Below are 21,776 nucleotides of genomic sequence, written 5' to 3'. Positions count from 1 at the left end.
GTACCTCAAGATTACTCATCAATGGTATGTGAGGGAATTCAGCAAACACACTGGTGTACATGGTAGAAATGCTGCCTTAAAATCTAGTCGGGAGAACAGCACAGAAATAGCCAGGTGAAGCACAGTCTAATGAGATGAGTGCCAAACACAGGTACCAGCAAAGTGTGGCTGGAGCACAAAGGAAACAGTGATTGGTTCTGAGCCGGGGGCCAGGCAGGACAGCACAGAAACCTTTCCTGGATTGGTCTCAGGCTGCTGTGGGTCCCTCTGTATGGGGCCCTCACACGTCTGTCTCTCTTCACCAGGCTGGAGCTCCTTGAGGGCAAAAGTCATATCTTCATCGTCTTTGTGTCCACAGCCCCTCGCAGGGTGAGAGATGATGATGAAATGAATGAACAAAGGCCGAATTTGAACTGGGCCTAAAAGAAGTTTGTTAAAGCCAAGAAAGCAGAGAAAGTCAAAAGCTAAGTGACAGGGGTGCGAGAGGGGATGGCACCATGCAGGGGTGTTACAGCGTCATGGTGCAGGAGGTGTGGTGGACAAGGAAGTGCTTATCTGGAGCCGTAGCAGGAAGGGTGCAATTTGATTCTATAACAGCGTCTTCTCAGATTTTTTAAAGAGGTGTGTAATGCTGGTCTGCCATCCTCTGTGTTGCCTGTATCAGAAATTCAGACTATCTTATTCCCTTCGGTTTTTATTTTTCATTCAACAAAAATTTATCTGCCAGCCCAGTGGCACAGCGGTTAAATGCACACGTTCCGCTTTGGCGGCCTGTGGTTCACCGGTTTGGATCCTGGGTGTGGACATGGCACTGCTTGGTAAAAAGCCATGCTGTGGTAGGTGTCCCACGTATAAAGTAAAGGAAGATGGGCACCGATGTTAGCTCAGGGTCAGTCTTCCTCAGCAAAAAAGAGGAGGATTGGCAGCAGATGTTAGCTCAGGGCTAATCTTCCTCTAAAACAAACAAAAGCAAAAAAAAACAAAAATGTACTAAGCAAACACTACTCACACAGTTAAATATGGCTTGGGCCCTGTACTTAGGGAGTCTCAAAGCCCAGTGGGGAAGGCAGACATGCTATAAACATGATTAGCAATGGTAAAGATAGCAACAAGGTGCTGTGGAACAGAGATGTGATGATGGGTGAAATGCTTCATGGAAGGCTGCCTGGGGACAGTGAGGCCTGGCTGGGGTCTTGAAGGAGGAGTAGGAGTTTGACTAAATAGTTTGTTAAATGTATCATGATGCTGTATCTGTATGAAACAGAAATGATATGCAGGGATCTCTACTAGAGATATTCAATATTCATTTTCCATATTATGCTTTTAAATTATTTTGTTAAATTTTAATCGTCTATATAGTAGTGACAAAAATGGAAGAAAAAAAGACTGAATAGTTTACATATCTCAATCCATAACCTAAGAGTGACAGCTATAAAGTCTATGAATGTTAAGCTTTGGCATCTGCATTAACTCTTATTTGCTTTGATATGTTATCCAGAGCAATATCCAGAGAGCAACAAAATAACCTTTAGAAAATTAAGACGTTAAAGTTCAGTTGATAGACTTATTTTAAAGAATTAGACCATACATTAGGTTGGGTTTCTCCAGAAACAGACTTAAAACAAAGATCGGAGTGCAAATTAGTGTATGTGGGGAGGTGCCCCGGGGAGCACTGACAGAGTGGAGACTGAGAGGAAAGAGGAGAAGCCCGTTCAGGGTCTGTCCATGAGCAGGGGACGCCGTGAGCAGAGGGGGCTCAGTCCTGCCGAGAACACCTGGGAGATAGTTTAGAACATGCCTCAGAGAGGCCCTACTAAGGGGGGAAGTTGGAGTGTTCAGAGTCCCAGAGTCCGTTGTTCAAATAAAGTCTTAAGCAGAGGCTAAACCAAAAGGCTAAAAGCAGAGCTTAGAGGTGAAACAGCTCCACACGTTTGTCCCCCCACCCCATCAGCCTGGGCCTTGGTTCCATTTCCCCTCACCAGATTCTCCTGGGAACCTGCAGGACTTAAAGGAGCGGGTTTGAAAGGTGTTGGCTTTGCCGGATTATTCAACAGCAGGAAAGCTCGGAGGCTGCCGGAAAGAACCTGTGGATATGCCTCCTTCCACACAATGTCATGGCCATCACAGAAATCATTGAAATCTTACATTCAGTTTTTTACCTTTAAAAAGTTGACCAAACATGGTAGATTGTTTTAGTTTCTGGAGGACCCAGTATGAATTGCACCAGACTTGGATGAAAGCTTGCATTATAAGGACAGATGGTTCAGGAGTTGTAGTTCAGACATCAGGACTTTGACAAGAGAGCACCATGTAGGATTTTTTTCCTCTATGATTAAAACAAAATTCTTTACCTTGAATTAACTCTGAGCCATTTTTATGTCACTACTAATAATCACAAAAATGTTATTGGTAGAAATAGTGTCTGATCCACGTGAAATGGATTTGAATACTTTTGTCCCATGTTTTTCTTCCTCAGGTTTCTAATATTCAGGCAAGAGCAGTCGTGTTGTCCTGGGCCCCCCCAGTTGGACTTTCGTGTGGACCCCACAGTGGTCTTTCTTTCCCCTACAGTTATGAAGTCGCCTTATCAGACAAAGGACGAGATGGAAAATACAAGATAATTTACAGGTAGCGTGTATTTCCGTGTGTTTTTCTCGGCTGCTCAACTGTGAAATTGAAGTCATTAAGGAAAATAGAAAACAAAGGAAAACTGTAAAGGCTTTGCAGATTTTCCTTTAAACAGTTCATTTTAAGAATTAGTGATAATTATAATGTGTAGAATTAATTTTGTCCAGAGTAATTATCAATCAGAGATGACACTTGTAGAGCTATTTGGTGTTGGTGACATGTACCGCGTAGTTATGTTAGTGTGTCAGTATAGCACTAAAGACAATTTCCCATTAATGTCTGTCAGGGCAAAAAGTGAGTATGACTTTTGGTTTCTGCATACTTCATGCACTCATGTGATTACCTCTTTTCAGAACCAGACCTTTTTCTAGTCTTGTTTTCCTAAATTCTACAATGTGGTTTCCTTCCATTTCACCCTACTTCTTACCCTCCACGGTAGTCTCCCAGCCTGCAGTGAAAATTACTTTAAAGCATTCATTCTGAGGCTTTCTTAAATGGTCAAAAGTTTAGCATACAGAATAAAGGATTATCCCCTTCTGTTTTATGAACTCCCAGATATTAACCATTCATATGATTTACTGCTGTGTTCTAAGGTTGATAAAAAAGTTTAGGGTCAAGTCCTTTCTCCTTTGTGATTGTTGCTGCTGCTCAATTTGCAGAGCAGGAAATCAGAAAGGCAGTCCTGTCTTAACTCCTTGTTTGGCCTTCCTGTGAGTGGCCCCTGGAATGACAGCCTGAATCCATGGTAGCGTGGTCACACAAACCCCACTTCTCCTTCTGCCCGTTGCCCTGATGCATCACTCTTGCGCCCCTTATATCTCCACAGCCCTGTTCCTAATTCTTAACTTGTTCTGGGGACATGTCTTCTTCTGGGCAAAGAAAAGGGGGAAAGAGAAAGGGAGGGGGAAGCCCTTTAAGCCACTCTCTCCTCCTCTCGCTGCCCGTGGGGCTTCTGCTGTCTCTTCCCCGGACTCCTGCAGGCATCTCCTCAGGCCCTTCCAGCATCCACTCTTGCTCTCCTGCAGTCCAGCCTCCGTATGCGGAAACCTGAGTCAGACCCATCACCCCCTGTAAGAGCATGGCAGTGATTCCCCACTGCACTCAGTAAAATCCAGCCTCCTTGCTCTGGCTCACAAACATTCGGTTCTATTTTGAACAGTCAAATTGGTAGCGACCTTAGAGAAATACAGAGCACCATTTCCCCCAGCCCTACCAGGAAACACTTAGATCCTGTCAATGCAAGCTGACCCTTGGTGGCAGGAGCTAGTCTCAAGTGAAGAGGGGCTGGACAGGTAACAGAGGCGAGGGAAGTAGGAAGGTTGGGAGTGAGGTGTCTTCATGTGAAAGGAGCAGCCACCACTCACCTAAAATAAATTGAAGCCGTAGGGAATGTAGGCCTAGATTTGCTGATTCTTTGGGTTTTCTTTCAAGAAATGCTAAAAATCTGAATTGTTACGTAAGCTTACGTAATGTTAAACTAATTCAGCAAATTCAAACAACTTTAAAGATACAGTGCAGGTCACACAACAGAGCTGCAGGCAAGTGTGAACATTGGCCTCCACTCTGCAACTTTAAAGCTATATTTTTATTTGAAATAATTTCAAACTTTAAAATGTTGCAAAAATAAAGAGATCGAGGAATATGTATATACTCTTTACCCAGTTTCACCTATTAATAACTTTTTACCCTATTTGCTTTACTATTTGAGTTATTCTCTCTCTCCCTTTTTCTCTCCTCTCCATCTAATCTCCATTTTTATGTATCATGGCCCTTTAGTGCTAAATACTTCAGTATATTTCTAACAACTAAGCATATTTTTCTTAAGTAGCCACAAAGTGGTTACCAGCTTCATAAATTTTCATTGCTACAATACTTTAACCCACATCCAGTGTGGCAGCTGATTAAAGAGAGTCAGTCACAGCATTTCGTTTCCCCTCTAGGACAGGATCCTGTCCAGGGGCAGATACTCTAGTTAGTTGTCATGGCTCTGTAGCTTTCTCTAATTTAGAAGACTTCCATTGTGTTTCTTTGTCTTATGGCAGTGACATTTTTGAAAAATATAATCATGTCCCCACACACACCCCTCAGCTTTTGAAGATTTTTAATGGAACATCTCTTGTTTTATGTTATTTGTTTCCTCATGATTAAGTTGAGGTTCAGTTGCAACTTGTGATGATATCAGTGGTTTTCTGTTATGTAAGAGCCAGCCTTGGTGGTCTAGTGGTTAAGATTCGGTGTTCTCACCACCATGGCCCGGGGTTCATTTCCTGTCAGGGACCAACACCACCCATTTGGCGGTTGTCACACTGTGGTGGCTTCATGTTGCTGTGATGTTGAAAGCCCTGCCACCAGTATTTCAGATACCAGCAGGGTAAACAGGAAGAAGGACCTGGCTACTCACTTCTGAAAAAACTGGCCATGAAAACCTTATGAATAGCAGCAGAGCATTATCTGATATGGTGCCAGAAGGTGAGAGGATGGCGCAAAAAGACCAGACAGGCTTCCACTCTGCTGTACACAGGGTTGCTAGGAGTCGGAATTGACCCTACAGCACTAACTATAGCAAATTTTGTGTAACAGGGCTATTTCTTCATATGTGTATATGAGAGCTATTTATTAGTATTGACATGTGAGGGAAGCAGATGGAGATTTCTTCAAGAGAGTTGAGGAGTTGAAGTGGTTAGGATTCCTGCCAAGGTGAGTCTGGGAGCTGGCTTCAGTTGACAGTTGGTACAGTTGTTGACATTTACGTTTATCTACCTATTGATTTAATTTGCTTATTTACTTACTTATTTTTACATATTTACTTTAAGAAGTGATAAGACCTTTTGGAATTTTATTAGTAAGGTGAACCCCGCCATTTTCCAGATCTAGGATGGCATCCTTAAGAGGAATCTAATTTTCTAGTCCAGAAAGATAATAACACCAAATAGGAAAGTTTATTTCTGGTTTATGGTGGAATCAGACATAATCATTCTTGAATCGTTGTTGGTACATGACTGTGACACCTGAATCCAAAACCTGCTTTCCTTTTGAAACTGGGATTATTGACTAATAAATGATTTTTCTTTGCAGTGGAGAAGAATTAGAATGTAACCTGAAAGATCTTAGACCTGCAACCGATTATCATGTGAGGTGAGTTAGGATCCGAGAGCTGAACTGCAAGGGAGAATTCGGGTTGCTAAAATACATCATGCGCCCTTTGTGGAAGTCTTGGGTCCACAGCACTTGTCAGGCTGGCGGTTGCAGTCCCGTGTCTCACTGGCCGTTCGCTAGTGGCCTGCACTCGAGGGCATAGCGATGGGGAGTCCACAGAAGTGCTTCTGGTGGTAGAACGGAACTGAAACACGGAACAGAATTGGAAAAAGTATTTTTAAAAAATAATTTTCATTTTTTATAGTTTTCAAGATCTATTGGACAGACTGTGTGGTTTAATGTATAATATTTTCTTTCTATAAAACAAATGAATTTTTCAATGTAAGCGTATCAGTTGTTTATTATAGACCATGCGTGGAAACTGTATGTTCAGCCCAGATGACTCAGTCCTTCCCATGTTGCAAGAACACCCTTGGGCCTTAAAAGATAATAGGTTTTGAAATAAGACAGATAATGCAAATATCACATTATCTCTGATAAGAATTAGCCTAATTTGGCAAAACAGTGAACCTGTATGGTCTGGTATGTAGTCTGAAATCTCTGCTGTGATTTTTCTGGAATCTCTGCTGACTGCTCCGGAAGGCGGGGCTAGCTAATCTTAGGAAGAAATGCAGCCATCCATAGACCTGTGAGGAGGAAAGTATTATCTGAATTTTTACAGCGCTCATCTGACTGTTTAAAGATACATCCATACATCTATTTACAAATAGGTAGATTTCTGAATGTGGTCTGTAAAATTTTTTAAATTTAAATTTAAAATTTTATTTAACTTTTAAGTTGACCAGAAGTTTTAATTTTATCTAATAGGATATACAATAACAGATTCTCTCCTTTCTTCAAATTATATATGTGTGTATCTCAAGATTATGTAATAAAATTGCAAGCATCAAGCCCACATCCTTTATTATACTTTCCGAAAGTTAATTCACACCACATGTTCCTTTGTGATGGAGTGGAGGCAGGGGTATTGGGGAAGCCTAATAGGAAGAGCATATATTAATCATATTAATTATCAGGAGCTTGAGTTCTAGTCTGGTTCTGCCATGAATTGACTGTTTTAACTTTAGTCAATCACAAAGAATCCATGCCACAATTTTCTTCGTAACAAAGGTAGGAAAATAGGGATGTGTTTGGGTTAGAATATCTTACTAGCTGCACAAATGTTTAGAACTAAATTTAAAGCAATACATAAAAGAGCAAGGTGTTCTATGTTCTGTCATAAAGTGCACATCTGCTTAGCTATTGTACCATTTAGATGAACTCTATTGCAACCATCTTTTCCTGCGTAAATGAAAATTTTTGGATTTGGAGTCGGCTTCATCCCAAACATACGGAAGTTTTCATGCAGTCTGTACGAACAGAAAGATTTATATAATTTGTGAAGTTGAGATGGTACTAGAAGTAGTTTTAACCATTCTTTCAAATGGTTGATTCAATGAAGCAGAAAATGTAACACCATATAGGGAGCAGTGTAAATGTTCTCCATTAGTCATTGTTAACATATGTTTCCTTTTTTCTCCATCTTTTAACAGTTTATTGTTATTGCCTTACTAAAGGTTTACTTTATTAATTTCCTGCTCATTCATGAGCTGACAATATCTTTTTGAAGAAAAGTAAGTATCATAAAGAGTCTGCCCTTTAGTTACCATTCTGTCTGTTGTTTCCATTTGTTTCTTTTTAATCCCTCTTACAAAGGGTTAATTTTGAGAAGGCTTGATCATCCATTCTTTTTACTGCCATTTCTTATGAACACTTTGAATTTCTGGGCAGATAAAAGGAATAATTAATGGATTCTCCACAAAGAACAGGAGCATGAGGTGGTACCATGTGGAGGTCTTGGACCCGGACTTTCTCCTGACGCATCTGGGACCCCACACTTGTGGCGCGTATGACACACATGTACACTACACATATCCAGCCTAAGGCACCACCAACTATTATGTGGTCTAGCTCTCTTCTTGCCAGAGAGAAAATTCTCCCCCTCTTTGGTCATGATCTCTTTCAATGTCTACAAAAATTCTCTCCTAATAAAAATGTCTACAGTCTAAATTTTAGTCTCTTCCCAGCCTAGTCCACAGCCCATAAAGGGTCATTTATTCTCTTTCTTTATGCAGTCTTTTATTTTTCAAGCTGGAGAAGAATCTTAACACTTCCAGCGTCTACTTAGATTTCACCTCCTCTGCCTGGAATTGCTTTGGCCAGGCAGCATGATTCCTAGTGGACAGAGCTTAACATCTGGAGTTACTGGCCCTCATAAAATGAGGATAATAATCATAGTAGCCTCAGGAAGATGATGTGACAGCAAATGAAATATATGTGCAAACCTGTTGTAAACCTGTGAAGTGTATAAATGTTGTTTTTGTTCATTTTGTTTTGTTTCTCCAAAGTCGTTGCAGTTTTTCCACACCTTGAAAATAAAAATTACTTCGTAATGCAGATTCTCTGAATCCATGCATAGTTTGACCATATCTCTCACTATTTTATTGGAATACAGATAGGCTATACTTGGCACTGAAAAAAAGGAGCAAAATCTCTTTTTTGTGATGCAGTTAACGTTCTCAAAGTCTTTGCTTCAGGAATGTAAGCTCTTAAACACAGTAGCCTCAAATATAATTTTAAATTTAATAGTCACCTATAAGGCCTAAAAAAGCTGTGTGAAAATAATTTCCTCACTAAATTTCCATCACAGAAGCTACAAAAATTCCATTGCTGTATAGCTGCAAAATGAACAGTTATGTTCATTGCCATTTTCATTTGTTTGTGCATTACAAATTTAGAAAGTGTCGCCCTGGTGGAAGTCTGTAGAGCCAATGATGAAAACGGAGATACTGCTTTTAGCAACACCAAACAGACCACCTCCTCCTTCCAGTGCTCGATACGGCACATTTTAATGAAGGCCTGTGAAGTCTCCATTCCAATCACTCTTCAGTCGATGAAAGGTTTCTTTCTCCAACCGTGGACTGAAGTCTCACCTTGGGCTTCTGTTCTTACGTTTCTCGTTACTTTTGTTTATGCTACTCTCCATCCCCTGCGCACTGATTGCTCAATATCTTTATATCATGTTTTTTTCTCATTTTCAGCTTTTTCCTCCTTCTTGTTAGTGAGTATTGTCTGAGTTTACCAATCGAATATACAAACCTTTTTATAAGTAGCAGCGTCTCAATCATGGAGTCCAGTCATTGCACTGTCTGGTGCTTGGCATCAGTCCCTAGGCAAGCACAGCTCCTGACTTCTTGCCATCACCTCACTATTATTGGGAGTAATTTATTAAGAGACCAGTGGCATCCTTGAAACAGTGCTACAGGTCTTGTGTCTGTGGGTGTTTAGATTGGCACTTGCCATGCCATTTAGGCCAAAATTCCACATGGAAAATTGTATTCTAAGTTATGTCAGGTTTTAAAGATATTTTTCTTTCTCACTTTTTGCTGTGAATTTTTGTGTGTCACTGCTACACATCTGTTCCACCATTTTTTTTTTTCTCCTCGTGATTGAGGAAAGTAATACTCCTCTGTTATGTTGATTTGAAAAATTTAGGTGTTAGGTCAAATTTTTGTGAAAGTCATCACTTTTACATTTGTTACCCATTTCTTATACAAATTGTTTATTGTGGTTTAATGTTGATTGAGTGTTTAAATGGAATCAATTTGTAATTGTCAAAGTGTTTTACAGTGCTTCCATATAGAGTATTGTGTTATGTATTGTATAAAACCACCAATACAAAATCTCGTGTCTGTGAGTGTGAGAGAGATTGTGTGTGTGATCGTATGTTGAGAAAGAGGGAGAAATGCAAAAAGTCCGATATATACATACACACACACAAATAAAGAACATTCTATTTTATAATACTCAAGTATCTAAGGTTATATACCTAAACATTTATATATTCATTTACTTATACAAATAATATTTATACATATGCAAAGAAAAGCGTATTCCTCTTTTAATTGGTAGTTTTATAATTAATACAGACATTGAAATAACCATTTTACTGTGGGAGTTGAGAATTTATATTTTTGTCAATGATGGCTAATCAGGAATTTGAATGATGGAATGGATAGCAATTTCATGACAAAATTTGAAGCAGTGTTCCAGTCATTGGCATAAACAATTTGGCAAAGAAGTTGTCCAGAGATGATATCATGTAATAGCATTTCCCAGAAAAATTATGTGATGAAGAATTTCCAAAAATATGGTTGCCCAGCTCAGTGTGGAGTTATGAAATAGGGGTTATTGACTAGAAATTGTGGTTCCTACTATTTTACAGATGTGCTGGAGGAAGTTGGAGGCAAATTTCTAAAATTCTTGGAGCACCTGTTTCATAAGCATTTAGTCAGTAAACAGAAACAAATGTGAAAACCCAACACAAGATTAATTATATCATTAGAAAAATGTATTCTTCTTTGCTGGAATAAATGCAAACCGAACTGAACTGTTTGCTGATTTATTTAACCTAAGACACTGATCCTCCTATCATGTGATGATATCACATGATGATCACCGTCATGTGAAAAACATTATTGCAACATTCTTGAAAATATAGCGTCATTTCCAGAGACTTTTCTGTACAAGTTATTGGCAAAAATGGAAGTGATTGTTATTGCAATTAATTGCTGTCTGTTTACTGAATAATTTTAATTGGCAGATGTAATCATGGGATACTTAGATATCATATAAACCTTTAGGTCCTGTATGTAGCACATTTATATTTCCACAAGGAAAATAATTCCTTCTGGCCCATACAACTGTCCATCTTCAGCTGCCTCAAATTTTTACTTGGGCTGTCAAATTCTTTTGTCCTGACTATCATCTTCCCATCCTGGCTGCCAGGAGCCTCCATCACTATGTTTCTCTAGCCTAATAAGTATGGATTTGTGATTCCGTGAATCTCACTAAAAAGAAAGAATGAACTTGACTGAGTCTGAACCTCCCCAGATAACTAACTGTGGTTGCTGCTACTCTGCAGGCGCTTTTCCTGCCTCCTCTGCTCTGTTATCCACATGGGTTTTTAGTGTTGACTGTTTTTGTGCATATTTAGGACCTGGTCTACCTGAGTAGAGTCTGAATTTGTTCAGGAAATCCCTAGTGATTGCAAAATGAGATACCTACTGGGAATCTAAGTGGATAAAGAGGATTGGGTAAAAGGTGGCTGAAAAGCAGCCTCAGGGCCGAGGAGACAATAAGGAGTGGTGAGGACTGTGAACTGGACAGCACCTGCCCCATCTAAAGGGGGAGCTGCTCTCATCTTAGCTACTTACTACCATGCAGTGTTGCTAGAACTCCTAGTTTTTAAGAGAAGCCAGAGGTTCATTTTTCAAATGAGAGATGTCCGGATTTTTTTTCAATGTTGGCTTAGTTTTTAATTTTTATTTCAGAAAATTTCAGATATAGTCAAAAGTAGATAGTAATTTAATGAACTCTCCTATACCCATCACCCAACTTCTTATTTCCTTGGTTCTTCCTTGGTTCTTATTTCCCCCCTTTCCCCCCTCCCACCCACAGATATTTTGAAGTAAAGTCCAGACATCATATTATTTCACCTGTGAACCACATTACCATCATCACATGTCCATCCAAAATAAACAAAAATAATAATAAATTCCTTAATGCCTTTAAATCCAGAGACTGTTTCCATTTCCTCAACCATCCTAAAAATGAAGGTTTTGTTTCTTCATTTTGTAATAATTGTATTTCAAACATGGTCTGAATATTCTATTTGACTGATATCTCATAAATTTCTTTTAATCTGTAGGTTTTCCCTCCTCTTTTTTCTCCCCTTGCAATTTGTTGGAATAATTTTTTTGTGTCCTATAGAATTTTCCACAGTGTGAATTAGGCTGGTTGCATTCCTGTAAGTGTTGCTTAATACGTTCTGTGTTTCCTATAATGTAGTAAAGAGGCTTAATCAGATAGCGGGTCAGTTTTTCTGGCAAGAATTTTGTAGATAGTGGCATGATCTTTCATTAAGTATGCGTAATGTCTGCTTGTCTCTTTTTGTGATGATCATTGCCTAATATCCTTTAATTCATAGGTGGCTGTAATATTTTTAAACAGTATATTCCTTTCCTCCTCCCTACAAATGTCTTGGGCCAGATAGCAACCCATGAGCCACCACTTGGAGAATTCAACTGATCTATTAAAGTTCAGACTGGAACCCTGCCCCCTGTCTGGAACGTTATATGATTCATCTTAAGCAACTTACTCCCAGTGAGCCTGTCCTAATACATGGAAATGGTCTTGCCAAATCTACCATTCAGTTTCATATTATCAAATGCCTACTTAATATTGAATGCAAAAGGGAGCATTTGTTTCATCAGGTGGGTGAAGAGCGTCCTAACGATAAGCATCCTTTGTTTGGATCCAATGTCATCCTGTCCTCCCATAAGGCAAACAAGTCACATATCCAGTAAATATCTATTTTACCTTTTGGGATGGAAAGTAGGCATGTCTGTTAGTCCTTTTGACTTGTATGCCCTCTCTACATTTTTTTTTTTTTTTTTTTTGAGGAAGATTACCTCTGAGCTAACTGCTGCCAATCTTCCTCTTTTTGCTGAGGAAGACTGACCCTGAGCTAACATCCATGCCCATCTTCCTGTACTTTATATGTGGGATGCCTACCACAGCATGGCTTTTGCCAAGCGGTGCCTTGTCCACACCTGGGATCCGAACCAGTGAACCCTGTGCTGCTGAGAAGTGGAGCATTCGAACTTACCCGCTGTGCCACCGGGCTGGCCCCAGTCTCTACATTTTTTATGATGGACTTTGAGGAGAAAGGACTTTGCATATCACACACCTAATTAGGTTCTGTTTTCCATGATGATGTTATCTTTAGCTGGTGTTTATGTTCATTGGATAGACTGAGAGGAAATGGATTGTGGGTGTTTAGAGAAACATAACGGCAGAATGAGTTAGGACAGTAGGCAATCCTGCACAGTGGTTAGATTTCCATGCCTGAGTACAATTGATCCAACTTTCTAGTTGTGTGGCTTTGGGAAATTTCTTTCATCTGAGTTTTCCTCTGTCTTTAATGGGACCTCATAAAGGGTTGTAATAATTAAAGGCTTGATGTATTTACCAACTCTTAAGTAGCTGAAATCTTGCATCTTTTTTAGGCAGCAAAGGTTTCTTTGTTGTGTTTTTAAAGAGTATGTTTTCAAATTATTTTTTTAATGCCCAATATTAAAAAAATGGGAAAGTAGAAAGGAAGTTGATAAAAAGCAACATATATTCCTATTTTATGCTATTTGAAAGGAGTGTAGTTTTATAATAGCACATTATATGCTTTTTCTTCACAGCTTCTCTGGAGAAATCGGGCCCATATGTTCAGTGTTGAGCCAGGCATTTTAATGTGTAGAATGCATATCTTTAATCTTGGTACCAGGTACAAGAGTTAAATGTTCACATGGATAAACTGTACCTGAACGTTGTTTTTGTTGAATCAGAGAGAGATGGGCTTGGCGGTAGCAAGCACGTTTCTATGTATAAAACGTGTGTATTTCTCCGTAGATTTTTGCAGTGTTATAAAGAGTTCAAAGATGGTATCTACCCCATTGTTTGTACTTCTGTCTATCTGTTCAGTTTGTGGACTCTCCTCACTGCTTCTTGTCCCTTCTCACCTAACCCTTGACTCTACTTTTAGCCTTTTTCCAGATATAGTCAATCAGAGAGTGGCTTGATGGTTTTAGAATGTATATTTGGACAAGACTCTGGGGATTAAGGATGTTTTCTTATTTAACATCTTCTTTTCCAGTCAGTAGACCCTGCCTGTCTTAAATGGGCCTGGGTGGTTCTGACAATTAACCGAAGGAGAGAATGCATTGAGGCTGGGATGATTGTCCCCTGGAAATGCTGACCATAGTTAGGTCAGGACAAAGCCAGTAAGTAAGAATCAGAGTCATGATGTGCACTACATAAGAAATTATTTTCCTCTGTGGAAAGCCCTGGGGCAAAGCTGAGATGATAACCCTGGTCTTCTGTGATGGACCACGGCCACTGACTGTATTTGTTTGTTTGTTTTCAGAGTATATGCCATGTACAATTCCGTAAAGGGATCCTGCTCCGAGCCTGTCAGCTTCACCACCCATAGCTGCGCCCCCGAGTGTCCCTTCCCACCTAAGCTGGCCCACAGGAGCAAAAGTTCGCTAACCCTGCAGTGGAAGGTGGGTATCTTAGCATGTCGGGAGCAGTCTGAAGTCTGTAGCCATTTGAAACATTTATTTAGCACTATTCCAGTTTGGTGATGGTGTTTGGTTTTCTATGTAGTAACTATGTGAAACAAATTATTATGATATCGGAAGTTGCCATGTCTATAAAAATTAGGCCACAGTGGGGAGAGGGAACTGCAAATCAAGTTTTTGTGGGGGAATTTGGTACCTCTTAGGATCATGAGCAGTACTTTATAAGTGAGATAAATACTTAAGACACCTAAATTTCATCACTTTCTCATGGTTTAATGCATTTCAACAAACATGGGAGGACTTTAGTAAAAAGCTTTTGTAAAGAAAATTTAGAGGTAAAGTAGGTTTTGGCTCTGTTGGCTTCTCTCAGTGGCGACTGTGAAATGTTTAATGTTTAAAACTGCCTTGAATGTTTTGTGTTCTAAACTATGTTAAGACTTCATTAATTTTTAAGAATTAGGCCTTAGATCAGTTAAGATTACTATTTATTTTTTAAAGTCTGAATTAGATAGTAGTTTTCATGAAATACAATTTACTCGCTACAAATAACTCCTATCAAAGAGAGATCCGTAAGGTGTATCATTTGCCTATTAGTCATCGTTGTGTGTTTGCAAGAAAATAGTAGGTTGTGTTATCAACCTCTATAGTAATTATTTCTATATATTTTAGAATACAGTTTAAAATGTAAATTTTGTAGTGGTAGAGATAATGAAGATTTGTGGTATATTTGGGGAGAATACTAATGTGTGAAAGAAATAAGATGTCTGGGGAGATCCATGATTGTTGAAGAGATATTTTGTCCTTTTGTTCCTAGACCAAGGATCAGATTTATTTATCTAGGGAGCTGCTGAAAGCAATTGGGAGTAGTGGTTAGCAACAAGCATGGGCTTCTGTAGACCCCTCTTATGTGGGCAGCTGCATTCTTGTAGCCAATGGCCAACATTGAGTGTGTTATTTAGACAAAGACAAAGTTTAAGCTGGCTTAGAATCTGAACTATTTTATTTTCCTTCCTGGCTTCCAGGGATAATCCAGGTCAGTGATTCCCCATCTTTTCAGAGTTTTAACACCCAACTGGTCATCATCGTTTAAGTCCTTGGAGCATATGCATCCATTTTAAGATGTGTTCTGTATTCACACGTAGACATATGTAAACATATCTTTCGCTAAGGAAGAGTTAAAATCCATTTTGTTTGGAAAATATAAGATTACCAAAGGGACCCCGGGGTCTTATAAACCTAAAGTTGGGAATCACTGATACATGCTCTGCTTCAAACCTGGATGAAATTCAGGTCTCAGGCAGAACAGCAACTTCAAGAAAAAGTTTTCTTATCAGGAAGAAAAGTTTCACATTTTCTTTCTCCCTTTATTTAATTGTAAATCAGAAACATACTCTTGTTCCATTTAGTCACGTACAAACTTGGAAGTTCTGGATTCAGTTCAGTTTGTATTCAGATGTCTTTAGGATGGATTTCCTGATCACGGTGCTCCAGTTGGGGAGCACAAGGACAGGGTCCATGCTCTGGCTGCCCACATGTCCTTGAATCCACGAAGACACTGAGAGGGCTCAAGATCATCTAACAAATTCTTATTAGTCAGCAACAGGAGATGGGCGACACAAACAGTGAAGTCAGTGTCCCACCCTCAAGGAATTAGAGACTCAGTGTGGCAGGATATCGCGGAAGAAACTACTAAAGAGCAATTTCTCTAGAGGGATTTATGAGCATCCTGAAAGTAGTTCTTATCTTAGAAATGGGTTCCATTTAAAACTTTGATTTTGTTTGTTATTTAGAGCTTGAAATGTATGCCTCTCCTGTCTCCCAAATTGAGCCCACAAAAGCCCGAAATTACAGTTTAGATGAACATGTGGTACTGACCTGAAATCTGTGTTTGAGACTCAGAGATTATATGACTCAAAAGGAAGGAAGGGGAAGAAGGAAGGCAAGGAGAGGGAGAAGAGTTTCTTTATTGATTTAACTAATTTTTACTGAGCCTCTGGTGATGTTTTATTATTAACAATAATAAAGCAACAGCTACTGTTGCCTGAGTGCCTCCTCCAAGACCAGGTGCTTTAAGTGATTGACATATGTTCTCCCAATTACTTACGCACCGACCCATTCTTGGAACAAGAAATTAAACATTGATATTAAGCAACCAACATCAGACCACATGTGACAAACAGCTGAGCTGGCTTCGGTGTAGCTCTGGTGACCCAGCTGCCTTTTGCTAGGGGCTGGACACTGCAGTTTGTGGGGCTCCTGCTCTTTCCTGGGGAGGAGCCAGGCCCAGGCCTTGGTGCAAAGGGAGACACCATTCTACTCCTCTTCCTGGTTGCCTCCCCGACCTCCACCTCTCCTTGGCCCCCCCCGCCTCCCCCACCTCCACCTTGCCCCCCCACCACCACCCTGCCACCTCTTAGTTCCTCCTCCTCTCCCTCCTCCCTCTCCCTGTCTCTCTGTCCTCTTCTTGATCTGGATCTCACTGCCTTAGTGCTCTGTGGGACCCCGCTGCAGCACCCCTTTCTGGCAGGTCTAACCCAGCAAAGCACTCTTTTCTCCAAAGTTCTCCCCTCCCCTTCGTATGGTCAAGGTCCATTTTCCCGGTGAAGGAGATCTCAGCTTGCTTTTAAGAGGAAAGCAAATGATGAAACTTCTTTTTGCTAACATGTGAAGGGCTGATTGCCGCTGGTAATCTCTCCAGGGGATCCCATTTTTCCTCAGTTGTTTTTTTTTTAAAAAAAGAGGAATCTTACTGCCACAGAAAGCTTTCTGTTTTTAAGTACTTAGAAAAGAAAAAAACTGTATGGATGAAGTTACAAAAATATTCAACTCTTGACTCTGAACCTAGCTAAGTCAGCTCTACCCCACCAGACCCCATGCAATGCCTGTGCTTCTCAGCTGCCTTATTTGTCTCTCTACTCTGGAACTTAAAGTGCCTTTTAAAAGTTTTATCTGCAGAGGAAGTAGGACACGGTGTGAGTATAAAGGTAGAGGTGGTGGGAAGGCAGGTTTGGCTTTTTGTGGGGTATGATTTATTAATGGTGAGAGCTCTCCGTACAGTTGTGTTGTATTAAGATTGGTTTGGGATAATGTCTGACCCGGGAAGTGCAGGAGCTCTCCAGGGTTATGCCCCTGAGGGGAGAGCGCAGGACTGGCAGAGACCTTGTGTTTGAACCAAGTGGATAGCTACTAAGTTTCGTCTGTGAACAACTTTCTCTAATCTCATTTTATTGGTTCTTTTTAGGCACCAATTGACAATGGTTCAAAAATCACCAACTACCTTTTAGAATGGGATGAGGTAAGCATATTTTCATGTTCATCTGAAACACCATTTCAAAAATAAAATTGCTGAACAAATACCATTTTATTCTAAGATATGCTAAACACATGGAAAAAAATGTAAGTAGAGAAAAATTTAAACCAGTAGTTGTTGACTAAGGAAATGAAGATGGACTGAAGTAGTGTAATGAATTGTGCATTAAAATATATTTACTTGGCTTATTTGCGAGAAATACTACTGAAAGAAAAGACGGAGTCTTATCTATTTTGGAGTCCCTAGTGTCTAGCCAGCCATTAGTTAGTATTAAGAATTGACAGCTTTGTGATCCTGACTGCCCAGCACCATGCTGCATAGATGATTTTGATAAGTGAAGCACACCATGTCTTGGGAAGCATAATTTGTTTCTTCTTGAATGCCGTGTGTGTGCTTTGGTGTCACACTGTTGAGTGTTCTCTGTGGGAGAGTGGAGCAGTACCTGGAGGTCTCTCTCTACCCAGATGTGATGGCCCTGTGGGTTAGACCGTCCTATAACAGGTGTCCCCTTTGCTGTTTCTGTCACCAGAGACCCTTGGATAGTATCTCTGGCCAAGTCTCTTTTTCTCAAGGCCACTCTGTGCTGAATGGTGACCCAGAGCATTTCTGGCCTTGGTAACACTACACACAGAATCTCAGGCAGAAAACACTGGATGCAAAATCCTTTCATTTCTAAAAAGCAACTATATCTTTTTGTTCTTGTAGATCTTAATTCTCTTCATTCATTTGCCCTTGCTTTATTCTGTCTTTCTGTGACTGGGCAAACTGACGAAGGATTTTAAGATTAGAAAACAAATTTGGGGAGAAACACAAGTTAACTAGTCTTTGTACGTAATTTTAGGGGGGTTGAAAGATCCAGAACACAGGCTTAAGCAAAAAGTGACTTGTCCAGTGTGGAAAAAAATATTTTAACCAAATGTAAAATGGAATTGGATGAAATTCTCATGATGAAATTTTGATGTGAGAAAGGAGCCCTTGATCACTTTCTGCAGAAGCCTGTTTTCCCATCTGGGTTGCATCTGAACAGCTAGAGTTCCAAGTTACCAAAGACAACGATCTATTGTTCTTAGGATCCTCATGAATAGTTCCTATGTCCAGAGTGGTGAAATCTCAGACTTACCTGCTTTATTTTACATGTTAGGTGGATTTCATTTTAACGTGGTTTGATTACAAGTGAAACCACCCCTATGGCTCTTGGGGAAGACATTTTATGGGCAGTCAAGAAAGTTGGAAAAGAACCTAGCTGACCTGTGAGCACATAGTGCTGTCTTCTCTTCTCCTCTTCCTTCATAAGGATGAGTGAGAGTTTCATTAAAGTCTGTTTTAAAGTGTTTGGGTTTGTTGCCCTGACCTGATGCTTTGCTCGTATCTCAAGATTTTATATCAAGATAGAATTTACCAGTAAAGAGGAGCCTTTTTTTTTGTTTCAGATGCCCTGTCAGGGCACAATGTGTATGTGCATTTGTGTGTGTGTGTCCTGTGTTTTTGCTGCTTCTCTGCATTGGACCATGGCCTCATAAATTAAGTAAGGTCAGAGAGGTTGAGAACTTGAATGGGAAACCTCCCGGGAAAACCCAGGTGCTGCAGGGAATGGTGATTGTGACTCAGTTGTTGGCCGCCTTCCTGCTGAATTTGGGTTCAAAGTGTCCTGGCATGATGCTGGGGGGAAATATGCTTCAGCCTCAGACGAAATAGAGAAGCTGTGTCTGATGACCATTCCTAATCAATAGGACGCACTGTGGACTGGTCATCACAGAGTTCAGTGGTTTGTTTTTGGCCTTCTCCTGCCTTTCCCCTGCCTGCTCTCCCTCCATCTTTTCCTTGCTCCCATCTCGATTCTTCCCCTTCCTCTTTGCGTTCTCTCCCATCTTCGGCCTCCTGCTGGTGCTGGCTCTGTGGAGCTTTACTGGAAATTCCGGGTTAGTTGACTCTCACCTCCTTTAGGCCTTTTGCCAACACAGGAATTTTTTTATATTCTGTGGCTTAATATTCACCTTCTAGAAAAAATTCTGGACCCCCAACTCTGTGAAGTACTCCCTGGGTGCCTTTAGGTACAGTGGGCTCCCTGGAAGCTGAGGATAATTGAAAGAACAGCAAGATTAGGAGATGTGGATTCTGTTCCAGGTTTTACATGGGCAGCTTGACCTTCCTTGTCCTCAATTTACCCATCAGCTCGTGTATGTTGACATCGTTTACACTGTCTTGGAACTGGTTATTTAGAATTGTCCCTTCTGACAAGAGAATATTTTAGGATCCTTTTCACTGTTGTTTGGGCTGTTCATTTCCTATTTATTTCAGCATTTATGGAGCATACCCCTCCGAGCCTCAGCACTGTACACTGTCATATGACATAGGAAACAGAATGTCCTTGCTCCAGTCGCTGAAAAAGCTAATGTAACGCTCTCCTCTTGTACTTTTGAACAGACATAAATAAAACGAACTTAGCCGTGTGCTTCTAAAATTTTTCCATCCAGTAGCTTCTTTTCTTTTTGTTATACCTCCCTCCTTTCCAGTCTCCCTAAAAAGATTAAAAAATGATGCCATTGGGTTTCCTGGCAATGAGAATGTAAGCAATAGTAACCAGTTCATTCCTGCTCATCCTCTCATTTCAGAAGTTAAGTTTCTGACCAAGCAGTCTGACAGTCTGTGTTTCTAAATTTGGGGCTAGCTTGGGGATCAGTAGCCTCTTGAGATTTTTGCCTCCCCCATTCCCATGCTACTCAGAATTTGGCTTCAAGGAAGAAAATCAAATATACAAGCAGAGAACATCATCATCTGATAGGCAGGAACTGTGAGCACTCGAGGCTCTGGCTCTCCCTCTCCCCCCGAAACCTGCTGGTAGTTTCTGGAGCCAGATGTACCTGGTACCGGGGACTGTTTCTAGACCTTGCCCTGTGGAGGGGAAGGTGGGGGAGGGCAGGAGATGGAGAGGGTGTTTTGCTGGAGTCACTCCACCCTAACCTTTTCCGGAGCCCGAGCTCATCCGTTCCAGCCACGCACCCGCAGCTTCCCTGTCATCCAGAGGGCTAGAGAAACAAACTTAAAGGGCAGAAAGATTGTAGGGTGCACAGAGGAGCAAAGCCCGCCTGAGAGGGAGACGGGTACCACGCAGTCTTGAAGAAGGTTGTGTTCAGGAGTACTAGCCTGCCCCGTTTCTGCCCTGGCACTTGCTGTTTCTGTAAAGGCACTGGGTAGCGTTCCCGGATACTTGATGCTTTTGTTTACTTTTTAATCACCGTTCCAGTAAAACAGTTAGTGTAGAATTTCAAAAGTGTTGGTAGAATAAGATCACAGGGCATCAAGTCCTGCTGTCAGGCCTCTTAGGAAAAGACCTTCGCTTCACGAAGGAAGGAGCAGCAGGGAGACTGGGGAGCACATGGCCTTTGTTTGCGCTGAGACTGGGAGTGCTGTGCTGAGCTGACCTCCACGAGAACCCCCTGCTCTCCAGAGGTGGGTGTGACCCTGGTGGGAGCAGAAAACAGAGACATGTTACAGGGGTGGGGGGAGCTGCCACACCCTCCCTCTTAAATTCATTGTCATTGCCAGCACGTCACTGTTCCATGGGATTCCCCTGAAAATTACTCACTAGCGGTTTTGCAAAAGGGTCAGCTGCCTACTTTTCTCCGTTAATAATCGTAACTAGGCAATCCCTTAATTTTTAAATCAGTGTGGCAAGTAACTATGACTGAGATGGTAGGGGGCAGCTAAAAATGGAGCACACAGGTGTCACTGGCTTGTCAGCTATGGCCATCAGTTGGGATTTACCCCCGAAACACATCAGTTTTCATGACTTGGAAAGGTGTGGCCCCCGTTGTGGTGACTTAGATGAGTTGTAGTGTTGAGAGAATGGGGCCTGACAACTGGCCCTGCATTTCTGTAGACCTTTAGCCACTGTGTCCTCCTCCAGGAGGTGCCCCATCCGAAAAGGACAAGGCCATCTTCAAGCACTTCTCTACTTGACTCTTGGATGAGCCGTCACTCCCTTTTAATTTCTTTGGGATCACAATGCGCCTCTGCCCCCTTGTTTACACTTTAATTTACAAGTCCTAGTCCTGAAGGCTGGCAGAAAGTAGGGCCAAAGCCTTGGAAGAGGTTTTTTTTTTTTCCTGCTAGATTTGTGTATTACACCTCATGCTGACTTAAAAAAAAAAAAAACTTATTATGAATTGAGTTTTAGTTTAATCCAGAATTATGAATAGGAGAAAAGTTTCTTAACTTTTTAATGGTGAAACAATGCCTAGATGCTAGATTTCTCAAGGTGGAGGTTGTTTCCCACAGTGGAGAGAGTGGGTGTGGGGTGGGGTCAGGAAGGTGGAGATAGTGCTTAACACCCACTACCCCATGGCCGCCCCAGAGTTAATCCCTTTGCTCTGCCCTTGTCCCCTCTGTGGGCACACTTGAGCTAATGGCCCCTCCTGTTCCTTCTCTGCTAGACGACACAGAGGTATCTGGTAGAGGTGGGACTTGTTCTCTGGAAAAAGCTAAGAGGGAAGGATTGAGGTGATGGA

The 21,776-nt window shown here is 41.0% G+C and overlaps 1 protein-coding gene across 6 annotated transcripts in view; it reads left to right on the top strand.

Moving 5' to 3' along the window:
- The window catches only part of FNDC3B (fibronectin type III domain containing 3B), a 331,748-nt gene that overhangs the window by 230,923 nt on the left and 79,049 nt on the right, over window positions 1-21,776 (top strand). For all 6 annotated transcript variants that reach the window (XM_046658126.1, XM_046658125.1, XM_046658127.1 and 3 more), the window contains exons 8-11: window positions 2,477-2,628; window positions 5,704-5,763; window positions 13,802-13,940; window positions 17,200-17,253. In XM_046658126.1, coding sequence (XP_046514082.1) covers window positions 2,477-2,628; window positions 5,704-5,763; window positions 13,802-13,940; window positions 17,200-17,253 — 405 coding nt within the window. The remainder of the gene's footprint in view (window positions 1-2,476; window positions 2,629-5,703; window positions 5,764-13,801; window positions 13,941-17,199; window positions 17,254-21,776) is intronic.

This window comes from Equus quagga, chromosome 4 (assembly GCF_021613505.1).
Source record: "Equus quagga isolate Etosha38 chromosome 4, UCLA_HA_Equagga_1.0, whole genome shotgun sequence".
NCBI classification, from domain to species: domain Eukaryota; kingdom Metazoa; phylum Chordata; class Mammalia; order Perissodactyla; family Equidae; genus Equus; species Equus quagga.
This window is presented reverse-complemented; position numbering and strand designations above follow the sequence as displayed.